Source organism: Oncorhynchus nerka, linkage group LG9a (assembly GCF_034236695.1).
Source record: "Oncorhynchus nerka isolate Pitt River linkage group LG9a, Oner_Uvic_2.0, whole genome shotgun sequence".
Classification (NCBI taxonomy): Eukaryota; Metazoa; Chordata; class Actinopteri; order Salmoniformes; family Salmonidae; genus Oncorhynchus; species Oncorhynchus nerka.
Window position 1 is genome coordinate 2231167 of NC_088404.1, and position 13568 is coordinate 2244734.

Below are 13568 nucleotides of genomic sequence, written 5' to 3' on the forward strand. Positions count from 1 at the left end.
AGTATCTACAGTATATCAGTATCTACAGTATCTACAGTATCTACAGTATATCAGTATCTATAGTATCTACAGTATATCAGTATCTACAGTATCTACAGTATCTACAGTATATCAGTATCTACAGTATCTACAGTATCTACAGTATATCAGTATCTACAGTATCTACAGTATATCAGTAACTATAGTATCTACAGTATCTATAGTATCTACAGTATCTACAGTATCTACAGTATATCAGTATCTACAGTATCTACCGTATATCAGTATCTACAGTATCTACAGTATCTCAGTATCTACAGTATCTATAGTATATCAGTATCTACAGTATATCAGTATCTACAGTATCTACAGTATCTACAGTATCTACAGTATCTATAGTATCTACAGTATCTACAGTATATCAGTATCTACAGTATGTCAGTATCTACAGTATGTCAGTATCTATAGTATCTACAGTATCTCAGTATGTCAGTATCTATAGTATCTACAGTATCTACAGTATCTACAGTATCTATATTATCTACAGTATGTCAGTATATCAGTATCTACAGTATCTACAGTATCTATATTATGTCAGTATCTACAGTATATCAGTATCTACAGTATATCAGTATCTACAGTATCTACAGTATCTACAGTATATCAGTATCTACAGTATCTATAGTATCTACAGTATCTACAGTATATCAGTATCTACAGTATATCAGTATCTACAGTATATCAGTATCTACAGTATATCAGTATCTATAGTATATCAGTATCTACAGTATATCAGTATCTACAGTATCTACAGTATCTATATCAGTATCTACAGTATCTACAGTATATCAGTATCTACAGTATCTACAGTATCTACAGTATCTACAGTATCTCAGTATCTACAGTATATCAGTATCTACAGTATATCAGTATCTACAGTATCTACAGTATCTACAGTATCTACAGTATCTACAGTATCTACAGTATATCAGTATCTACAGTATCTACAGTATATCAGTATCTACAGTATATACAGTATCTCAGTATCTACAGTATATCAGTATATCTATATCTCAGTATCTACAGTATCTCAGTATCTACAGTATCTATCTAGTATCTACAGTATCTACAGTATCTACAGTATCTACAGTATCTACAGTATATCAGTATCTACAGTATGTATATCAGTATCTACAGTATCTACAGTATCAGTATCTACAGTATATCAGTATCTACAGTATCTACAGTATCTACAGTATCTACAGTATCTACAGTATATCAGTATCTATAGTATCTACAGTATATCAGTATCTACAGTATCTACAGTATCTACAGTATATCAGTATCTACAGTATCAGTATCTAGTATCTACAGTATCTACAGTATATCAGTATCTACAGTATCTACAGTATCAGTATATCAGTATCTAGTATCTACAGTATCTACAGTATCTACAGTATATCAGTATCTACAGTATCTACAGTATATCATCAGTATCTACAGTATCTATCAGTATCTACAGTATCTATCTATGTCAGTATCTATATCAGTATCTACAGTATCTACAGTATCTATATATCAGTATCTACAGTATATCAGTATCTACAGTATCTCAGTATCTACAGTATCTATAGTATATCAGTATCTACAGTATATCTAGTATCTACAGTATCTATAGTATCTACAGTATCTATAGTATCTACAGTATCTACAGTATCTACAGTATATCAGTATCTACAGTATATCAGTATCTACAGTATCTACAGTATATCAGTATCTATAGTATCTACAGTATCTATAGTATCTACAGTATCTACAGTATCTACAGTATATCAGTATCTACAGTATATCAGTATCTACAGTATATCAGTATCTCTACAGTATCTACAGTATCTATAGTATCTACAGTATCTACAGTATCTACATTATATCAGTATCTATAGTATCTACAGTATCTATAGTATCTACAGTATCTACAGTATCTACAGTATATCAGTATCTACAGTATATCAGTATCTACAGTATCTACAGTATCTACAGTATCTATAGTATCTACAGTATCTACAGTATCTATATTATATCAGTATCTACAGTATCTACAGTATCTACAGTATCTACAGTATCTACAGTATCTACAGTATCTATATTATATCAGTATCTACAGTATCTACAGTATCTACAGTATATCAGTATCTACAGTATCTACAGTATCTATCTATATATATCAGTATCTACAGTATATCAGTATCTACAGTATATCAGTATCTACAGTATCTACAGTATCTATCAGTATCTACAGTATCTACAGTATCTACAGTATATCTACAGTATATCAGTATCTACAGTATATCAGTATCTACAGTATATCAGTATCAGTATCTACAGTATCTACAGTATCTACAGTATCTATAGTATCTACAGTATCTACAGTATCTATATTATATCAGTATCTACAGTATCTACAGTATCTACAGTATCTATATTATATCAGTATCTACAGTATCTACAGTATCTACAGTATATCAGTATCTACAGTATCTACAGTATCTACAGTATCTACAGTATATCAGTATCTACAGTATCTACAGTATCTACAGTATATCAGTATCTACAGTATCTACAGTATCTACAGTATCTATAGTATCTCAGTATCTACAGTATATCAGTATCTACAGTATCTACAGTATCTACAGTATCTACAGTATCTACAGTATATCAGTATCTACAGTATCTCAGTATCTACAGTATCTACAGTATCTACAGTATATCAGTATCTACAGTATATCAGTATCTACAGTATATCAGTATCTACAGTAACTACAGTGTATCAGTATCTACAGTATCTACAGTATATCAGTATCTACAGTATGGCAGTATCTACAGTATCTACAGTATATCAGTATCTACAGTATGGCAGTATCTACAGGATCACATTATCTACAGTTTCAACAGTCTGTACATTATCCCATTATCTTCTTCCTCCTCCCCTTCACAACTGCAATTTACAATTCATTAATTGTTTGGTTGATTGATTGGTTCATTTGTTGATTGATCACTCACTCTTGTCCCTGTTGTGGGTGTTGCAATAGTTGATGCAGCATCTGGCTCTGTTGCAGGTCCTGGCAACTCCCACTGGAGGTGGGACCAATGGGGTACTGCGAGATCATTGGCTCAGGCTTTAGGTACATGTCCCGGTGCATGTTTGGATAGCCATGGCCGTGCGGGGGGAGCGGCGGCGAGGTCATGTGACACATGTTCTCTGGTGTCATGGTCCTCAGCATGTGAGTGTCTGGAAGACAGGAAGAAAGACAGGAAGAAAGACAGGGAGGAAGACAGGAAGACAGGGAGGAAGACAGGGAGAAGGACAGGAAGACAGGGAGAAGGACAGGAAGACAGGGAGGAAGACAGGAAGGAAGACAGGGAGAAGGACAGGAAGAAGGACAGGAAGACAGGGAGGAAGACAGGGAGGAAGACAGGGAGAAGGACAGGGAGGAAGACAGGAAGACAGGGATGAAGACAGGGAGAAGGACAGGAAGACAGGGAGGAAGACAGGGAGGAAGACAGGGAGAAGGACAGGGAGGAAGACAGGGCGAAGGACAGGGAGGAAGACAGGGAGAAGGACAGGGAGGAAGACAGGAAGACAGGGAGGAAGACAGGGAGGAAGACAGGGAGAAGGACAGGGAGGAAGACAGGGAGACAGGGAGGAGGACAGGGAGAAGGACAGGAAGACAGGGAGGAAGACAGGGAGAAGGACAGGGAGGAAGACAGGAAGACAGGGAGGAAGACAGGGAGGAAGACAGGGAGAAGGACAGGGAGGAAGACAGGGAGACAGGGAGGAAGACAGGGAGAAGGACAGGAAGACAGGGAGGAAGACAGGGAGGAAGACAGGGAGAAGGACAGGGAGGAAGACAGGAAGACAGGGAGGAAGACAGGGAGGAAGACAGGGAGGAAGACGGGGAGGAAGACGGGGAGAAAGGCAGGGAGGAAGACATTTTTATGCAGTATTATCAAGTTCTGTCTGTTCTGATCATCATACTGTTTCATCTGATGATACAGTGGCTTAGACCGCTGTGCCTTAGACCGCTGTACCTTAGACCGCTGTGCCTTAGACCGCTGTGCCTTTGACCGCTGTGCCTTAGATCGCTGTGCCTTAGACCGCTGTGCCTTAGACCGCTGTGCCTTTGACCGCTGTGCCTTAGATCGCTGTGCCTTTGACCGCTGTGCCTTAGATCGCTGTGCCTTAGACCGCTGTGCCTTAGACCGCTGTGCCTTAGACCGCTGTGCCTTTGACCGCTGTGCCTTAGATCGCTGTGCCTTAGACCGCTGTGCCTTTGGAAAGTGTTCAGGCACCTTGACTTTTCCAACATTTTGTTACGTTATGGCCTTATTCTAAAATGGACTACTATACACACAATACTCCATAAAGACAAAGCGAAAATAGGTTTTTAGACATTATTATATAAGTATTCAGATCCTTTGCGATGAGACTCGAACTTGAGCTCAGGTGCATCCTGTTTCGATTGATCATCCTTGAGATGTTTTTAAATTCAATTGAATGGACATGATTTGGAAAGGCAAACACCTGTCTATATAAGTTCCCACAGTTGACAGGGCATGTCAGAGCAAAAACCAAGCCATGAGGTCGTAGGAATTGTCCGTAGAGCGTCGAGACAGGATTGTGTCAAGGCACAAATCTGGGGAAGGGTACCAAAAACATTTCTACAGCATTGAAGGTCCCCAAGAACAGAGTGGCCTCCATCATTCTTAAATGGAAGACGTTTGGAACCACCAAGACTTTTCCTAGAGCTGGACACCCGGCCAAACTGAGCAATCGTGGGAGAAGGGCCTTGGTCAGGGAGGTGACCAAGAACCTGATGGTTCCTCTGTGGAGATGGGAGAAACTTCCAGAAGGACAACCATCTCTGCAGCACTCCACCAATCATGTCTTTATGGTAGAGTGACCAGACGGAAGCCACTCCTAAGTAAAAGGCTCATGACAGCCCGCTTGGAGTTTGCCAAAAGGCACCTAAAGGACACTGACTATGAGAAACAAGATTTAACTCCTTGGCCCGAATGCCTAGTGACATCATCCCTACGTTGAAGCATGGTGGTGGCAGCATCATGCTGTGGGATGTTTTTCAGCAGCAGGGACTGGGAGACTAGTCAGGATCGAGGCAAAGATGAACTTAGCAAAGTACTTTGATGAAAACCTGCTCCAGCGCATTCAGGACCTCAGACTGGGGCGAAGGTTCACGTTCTAACAGGACAACGACCTGTTAGAAAATTCTGAAAACCTGTGCTTTGCTTTGTCATTATGTGTTTAGATTGATGAGGAAAAAAAGTATTCCATTTTAGATTAAGGCTGTGACGTAACAAAATGTGGAAAAAGTCAAGGGGTCTGAATGGACGAAGGCACCGTCCATAAACATCTATGTGTATATACACAATATAAGTTCCTAGTCCTGGTTATCACTGAGTCTGATAACTTGACCCAAATACATTGAAGACAGACACAGGATCAAACCAGCGTTCTTTGTCCAGTGTATTTGGCGCTTTTGATAATCTGTACCAGGTTCCCATACAATCTTTTACCAGGAAAACCCTCAGATGACACCGTATTGTAATAGCTGTGAGTGTGACCCTCCCATCCATTAATATACAATCAGAAAGTCTTCAAACCCTTTGACTTAATCCACATGTTGTGTTAACGCCTGAATTCAAAATCGATTAAATACATTTTTTTCTCTCACCTATCTGACCCCTGAGTCAATACTGTACATGTTAGAATCATATTTGACAGCAATTACAGCTGTGAGTCTTTCTGGATAAGTCTCTATGATCTTTGCACACTTGGATTGTACAATATTTGCACAATATTCTTGAAAAAATTATTCAGGCTCTGTCAAGTTGGTTGTTGATCATTGCTAGATAACTATTTTCTAGTCTTGCCATAGATTTTTTTTAAAGCCGATTTTAAGTCAAAACTATAACTAGGACTGAACCAGGTTATCTCTAGGATTTTTGCTGTGCTTAGCTCCATTCCGTTTATTTTTATCCTAAAAAATTCCTTAGTCCTTGCCGATGACAAGCATACTCATAACATGATGCAGCCACCACCATGTTTGAAAAAATGAAGTGTAGTACTCAGTGATGTGTTGTGTTGGATTTGCCCCAAACATAACACTTTGTAAGGGACATAATGTTAATTTCTTTGCCACATTTTTTGCAGTATTACTTTAGATGCATGTTTTGGAATGTTTTTTATTAATAATATAATTTAGCAGATTAACACTGGAGTGATAGATGAGTAGATGATGATGTAAAAGTAGAAATACTGTAAATACTGGTGTGCAAAAGAGCAGAAAAGTAAATAAAACAATATGGGGATGAGGTAGGTAGATTGGGTGGGCTATTTACAGATGGGCTATTTACAGATGGACTATGTACAGCTGCAGTGATCGGTAAGCTGCTCAGATAGCTGATGCTTAAAGTTAGTGACGGAGATATAAGTCTCCAACTTCAGCGATTTTTGCAATTCGTTCCAGTCATTGGCAGCAGAGAACTGTAAGGAAAGGCAGCCAAAGGAAGTGTTGGCTTTGGGGGTGACCAGTGAAATACACCTGCGTGCTACGGGTGGGTGTTGTTATGGTGACCAGTGAGCTGAGATAAGGCGGAGCTTTACCTAGCAAATACTTATAGATGACCTGGAGGCAGTGGGTCTGGCGATGAATATGTGGCGAGGGCCAGCCGACGAGAGCATACAGGTCGCAGTGGTGGGTGGCTGATGGGGCTTTGGTGACAAAACGGATGGCACTGTGACAGACTGCATCCAATTTGCTGAGTAGATTGTTGGAGACTATTTTGTAAATTACATCGTCAAGGATCGGTAGGATTGTCAGTTTTACGAGGTTTGGCGGCGTGTGTGAAGGAGGCTTTGGTGCGAAATAGGAAGCAGATTCTAGATTTAATTTTGGATTGGAGATGTTCAATATGAGTCTGGAAGGAGAGTTTGCAGTCTAACCAGACAACTAGGTATTTATAGTTGTCCACATATTCTAAGTCATGATTTTTTTTTTACCAATAGGTGACCTTCTTTGTGAAGCATTGGAAAACAATCTGTGTATCATCAGGCCAGGTTCCCTCCACCTTAGGCTAATGGTACTTTCCATTGTTCCGTCCTGGAGGTCTGCCAATCAGATAAGACCTTCCACACCTTCTCACTGATGGGAAAGACCAACACGGGTGTGTGTGAGGGGCGGGACGTAAGAACGTTGTGTTGACACTTGTAGTACTACTTGTGTTGCCTTCTACAACTTGCATTGGAATGCAGAAAGATACATATAATTTCAGTGAGAAATATACTGTAGGTAATCCAGCTATTATGTGAATATTTCAGAGTTACATCAGGTATTTAACATAGCAGCCTACATGCAAAAATACTACAGTTTACAATACAACACTGTAGTAGCCCTCGACCATGTAGTATTTACTATGGAATTTTGTAGAACTCGGTCCTCCTTCTCCTGTAGTCCACAATCATCTCCTTTGTCCTGATCACGTTGAGGGAGAGGTTGTTGTCCTGGAAACACACTGCCAGGTCTCTGACCTCCTCCCTATAGGCTGTCTCATCGTTGTCTGTGATCAGGCCTACCACTGCCTAAACTTAATGATGGTGTTGGAGTCGTGCTTGGCCACGCAGTCATGGATGAACAGGGAATACAGGAGGGGACAGAGCATGCACCCCTGAGGAGCCCCCGTGTTGAGGATCAGCATGGCAGATGTGTTGTTACCTATGCTTGTTAATTTTTTAATTTGAGTTTTATTTAACTAGGCAAGTCAGTTAAGAACAAATTCTTATTTTCAATGACGGCCTAGGAACAGTGGGTTATCTGTCTGTTCAGGGGTAGAACAACAAATTTGGACCTTGTCAGCTCAGGGATTTGAACTTGCAACCTTCCGGTTACTAGTTCAACGCTCTAACCACTAGGCTACCCTGAACCACCAGGAGTCGGCTCGTCAGGAAGTCTAGGATCCAGTTGCGGAGGGAGGCGTTTAGTCCCAGGGTCCTTGGCTTTGTGATGAACTTCGTGGGCACTATGGTGTCGAACATTGAGCTGTTGTCAATGAACAGCATTCTCACATAGGTGTTCCTTTTGTCCAGGTGGGAAAGGGCAGTGTGGAGTGCAATAGAGACTGCAATCATCTGTGGATCTGTTGGGGCGGTATGTGAATTGGAGTGGGTCTAGGGTTTCCGGGATGACGTTGATGATGTAAGCCATTACCAGCCTTTCAAAGCACTTCATGGCTACAGACGTGAGAACTACAGGGCGGTAGTCATTTAGGCAGGTTACCTTCGCTTTCTTGGGCACAAGGACAATGGTGGTCTGCTTGAAACATGTAGGTATTACAGACTCTGTCAGGGAGAGCTTGAAAATGTCAGTGAAGACTCTTACCAGTTTCTCCGCCCATGCTCACAGTACATGTCCTGGTAATCCGTCTGGCCCCGTGGCCTTGTGAATGTTAACCGGTTTAATGGTCTTGCACACATCGTCCAGAACAGCTGGTGCTCTCATACATTCAGTGTTGTTTGCCTCGAAGCGAGCATAAAAGGCATTTAGCTCATCTGGTAGGCTCGCGTCACTGTGCAGCTCGCGGCTGGGTTTCCCTTTATAGAACGTAATAGTTTTCAAGTCCTGCCACATCCGACGAGCATCAGATCCGGTGTAGTACGATTCAATCTTAGTCCTGTGTTGATGCTTTGCCTGTTTGATGGTTCATCTGAGGTCATAGCAGGATTTCTTATACGTGTCTGGATTAGTATCCCGCTCCTTGAAAGTGGCAGCTCTAGCTTTGAGCTCATTGCGAATGTTGCCTGTAATCCATGGCTTCTGGTTGGGTTGTGTACGTACGGTCACTGTGGGGTCAATGTTGTCGACACAGTGCATTTCGAAAGTATTCAGACCCCTTGACCTTTTCCACATTTTGTTAGGTTACAGCCTTCATCTAAAATGGATTCAAGTTTTTTTCCTTCATAAATCTACACACAAAACCCTATAATGACAAAACAAAAACAAGTTGATATTTTTAGCAAATGTATTACAAGTAAAAAAACAGAAATATCATATTTACATAAGTATTCAGACCCTTTACTCAGTACATTGTTGAAGCACCTTTGGCAGCGACAACAGCCTAAAATCTTCTTGAGTATGACGTTACAAGCTTGGCACACCTGTATTTGGGGAGTTTCTCCCATTCTTTCCCATTCTTTCCCAGCAGATCCTCTCAAGCTTTGTCAGGTTGGATGGGGAGCGTCGCGCTCCACAGCTTTTTTCAGTTTTCTCCAGAGATATCCGATCAGGTTCAAGTCCGGGCTCTGGCTGGGCCACTCAAGGACATTCAGAGACTTGTCCCGAATCCACTTCTGCATTTACTTGGTTCTGTGCATAGGGTCCTGAGAACTCTGGAGCGGAGCAGGTTTTCATCAAGGATCTCTCTGTACTTTGCTCCGGTCATCTTTCCCTTGATCCTGACTAGTCTCCCAGTCCCTGCAGCTGAAAAACATCCCCACAGGATGATGCCGCCACCACCATGCTTCACCGTAGGGATGGTGCCCGGTTTCTTCCAGACGTGATGCTTGGCATTTAGGCCAAAGAGTTAATCTTGGTTTCATCAGACCGGGGAATCTTGTTTCTGAGTCTTAAGTTGCCTTTTGGCTGTCATATGCCTTGTACAAAGGAGTGGCTTCTGTGTGGCCACTCTACCATAAAGACATGATTGGTGATTCCATCTTCACAGAGGATCTCTGGAGCTCTGTCAGAGTGACCATCGGGTTCTTGGTCACCTCCCTGACCAAGGCCCTTCTCCCCAGATTGCTCAGTTTGGCCGGGCGGCCAGCTCTAGGAAGAATCTTGGTGGTTCCAAACTTCTTCCATTTAAGAATGATGGAGGCCACTGTGTTCTTGGGGACCTTCAATGCTGCAGACATTTTTTGGTACCCTTCCCCAGATCTGTGCCTCGAACATAATCCTGTCTTGGACCTCTACGGATAATTCCTTCAACCTTATGGCTTGTTGTTTGCTCTGACATGCACTGTCAACTGTGGGACCTTACATAGACAGGTGTGTGCATTTCCAAATAATGTCCAATCAATTGAATTTACCACAGGTGGACTCCAATCAAGTTGTAAAAACATCTCATGGATGATGAATGGAAACAGGATGCACCTGAGCTCAATTTCGAGTCTCATAGTAAAGGGACTGAATACTTATGTAAATAAAGTTTTAAAAAATTTTTTAATACATTTGCTACAATATGGGGTATTGTGTGTAGATTGATGAGGATTTGTTGTTGTTGTTTTTAATACATTTTAGAATAAGGCTGTAACATAACAAAATGTGGAAGAAGTCAAGGGCTCTGAATACTTTCCGAATGCACTGTATCCTCCTCAATTACCTTGACTTTGAGCCTGGTCCGGGAGAAACAGCATATCCTTCGCGTCAGACTCATTGGAGAAAAAATATCTGTCCAGTTCGAGGTGAGTAATCGCTGTTCTGAATATCCAGAAGCTCTTTTCCGTCATAAGAGACGGTAGCGGGAACACTGAGCTGACACATCATAGTCCTTTACCACTGAGCTGACCAATCATAGTCCTTTACCACTGAGCTGACACATCATAGTCCTTTACCACTGAGCTGACCAATCATAGTCCTTTACCACTGAGCTGACACATCATAGTCCTCTACCACTGAGCTGACACATCATAGTCCTTTACCACTGAGCTGACACATCATAGTCCTTTACGACTGAGCTGACACATCATAGTCCTCTACCACTGAGTTGACACATCATAGTCCTCCACTTCCCCATTTCTGCCTACTTATCCTCCTCCTCATTGTCCTCAATTATTTCTTGAATACCCAACCCCCTTCCCTGACTAACTCACTGACTGAGTCTAGTGTCTTTTCTTATCTCTCTCTCTCGTCTTTCACTCTCTCTTCATATCTACTCTGCTCTAACTCCCAACACCTACAGCATATCCTCTAGTCCATCAACACCATATCCTTTAGTCCATCAACCCCAACACAATATCCTTTAGTCCATCAACCCCAACACCATATCCTTTAGTCCATCAACCCCAACACAATATCCTTTAGTCCATCAACCCCAACACCATATCCTTTAGTCCATCAACCCCAACACAATATCCTTTAGTCCATCAACCCCAACACCATATCCTTTAGTCCATCAACCCCAACACCATATCCTCTAGTCCATCAACCCCAACACCATATCCTCTAGTCCATCAACACCAACACCATATCCTTTAGTCCATCAACACCATATCCTCTAGTCCATCAACCCCAACACCATATCCTCTAGTCCATCAACCCCAACACCATATCCTCTAGTCCATCAACACCATATCCTCTAGTCCATCAACCCCAACACCATATCCTCTAGTCCATCAACACCATATCCTCTAGTCCATCAACACCATATCCTTTAGTCCATCAACCCCATATCCTCTAGTCCATCAACCCCATATCCTCTAGTCCATCAACCCCAACACCATATCCTCTAGTCCATCAACCCCAACACCATATCCTCTAGTCCATCAACACCAACACCATATCCTCTAGTCCATCAACACAATATCCTTTAGTCCATCAACCCCAACACAATATCCTTTAGTCCATCAACCCCAACACAATATCCTCTAGTCCATCAACCCCAACACCATATCCTTTAGTCCATCAACCCCAACACCATATCCTTTACTCCATCAAGCCCAACACCATATCCTTTAGTCCATCAACCCCAACACCATATCCTTTAGTCCATCAACCCCAACACCATATCCTTTAGTCCATCAACCCCAACACCATATCCTTTAGTCCATCAACCCCAACACCATATCCTCTAGTCCATCAACCCCAACACCATATCCTCTAGTCCATCAACCCCAACACCATATCCTTTAGTCCATCAACCCCAACACCATATCCTTTAGTCCATCAACCCCAACACCATATCCTCTAGTCCATCAACCCCAACACCATATCCTCTAGTCCATCAACACCATATCCTCTAGTCCATCAACACCATATCCTTTAGTCCATCAACACCATATCCTCTAGTCCATCAACACCATATCCTCTAGTCCATCAACACCATATCCTCTAGTCCATCACCATATCCTCTAGTCCATCAACCCCAACACAATATCCTCTAGTCCATCAACCCCAACACCATATCCTTTAGTCCATCAACCCCATATCCTTTAATCCATCAACCCCAACCCCATATCCTTTAATCCATCAACCCCAACACCATATCCTTTAGTCCATCAACCCCATATCCTTTAGTCCATCAACCCCAACACAATATCCTCTAGTCCATCAACCCCAACACAATATCCTTTAGTCCATCAACCCCAACACCATATCCTCTAGTCCATCAACACCATATCCTTTAGTCCATCAACACCATATCCTCTAGTCCATCAACCCCAACACCATATCCTTTAGTCCATCAACCCCAACACCATATCCTTTAGTCCATCAACACCATATCCTCTAGTCCATCAACCCCAACACCATATCCTCTAGTCCATCAACACCATATCCTTTAGTCCATCAACCCCAACACCATATCCTTTAGTCCATCAACCCCAACACCATATCCTTTAGTCCATCAACACCATATCCTCTAGTCCATCAACCCCAACACAATATCCTCTAGTCTATCAACCCCAACACCATATCCTCTAGTCCATCAACACCATATCCTCTAGTCCATCAACACCATATCCTTTAGTCCATCAACACCATATCCTCTAGTCCATCAACACCATATCCTTTAGTCCATCAACACCATATCCTCTAGTCCATCAACACCAACACCATATCCTCTAGTCCATCAACACCAACACCATATCCTCTAGTCCATCAACACCATATCCTTTAGTCCATCAACACCATATCCTCTAGTCCATCAACACCATATCCTCTAGTCCATCAACACCATATCCTCTAGTCCATCAACACCGTATCCTCTAGTCCATCAACCCCAGACTTTCCTTTGTTATTCTATACCTTCAAGTCCTCAATTCACTCTCCTTCACAACCACAACATAAACTGTTCTTAATTGAGAGAGGCAGGAAGAAGCAGGAAAGAGTCAAGGGAAAAGAGAGCTCAGATTTACCATTGACCTGCTGAGGGGAGTACGGCTCAGAGCTGGACTTACCATTGACCTACTGAGGGGAGTACGGCTCAGAGCTGGACTTACCATTGACCTGCTGAGGGGAGTACGGCTCAGAGCTGGACTTACCATTGATCTGCTGAGGGGAGTATGGCTCAGAGCTGGACTTACCATTGACCTGCTGAGGGGAGTATGGCTCAGAGCTGGACTTACCATTGACCTGCTGAGGGGAGTACGGCTCAGAGCTGGACTTACCATTGACCTGCTGAGGGGAGTACGGCTCAGAGCTGGACTTACCATTGACCTACTGAGGGGAGTACGGCTCAGAGCTGGACTTACCATTGACCTACTGAGGGGAGTACGGCTCAGAGCTGGACTTACCATTGAC

The 13568-nt window shown here is 42.3% G+C and overlaps 1 protein-coding gene across 1 annotated transcript in view; it reads right to left on the reverse strand.

Moving 5' to 3' along the window:
• Positions 1–13568, reverse strand: part of myrf (myelin regulatory factor) — a 148760-nt gene that overhangs the window by 99257 nt on the left and 35935 nt on the right. Inside the window, 1 exon segment of the mRNA XM_065022192.1 lies at positions 3040–3268. Coding sequence (XP_064878264.1) covers positions 3040–3268 — 229 coding nt within the window.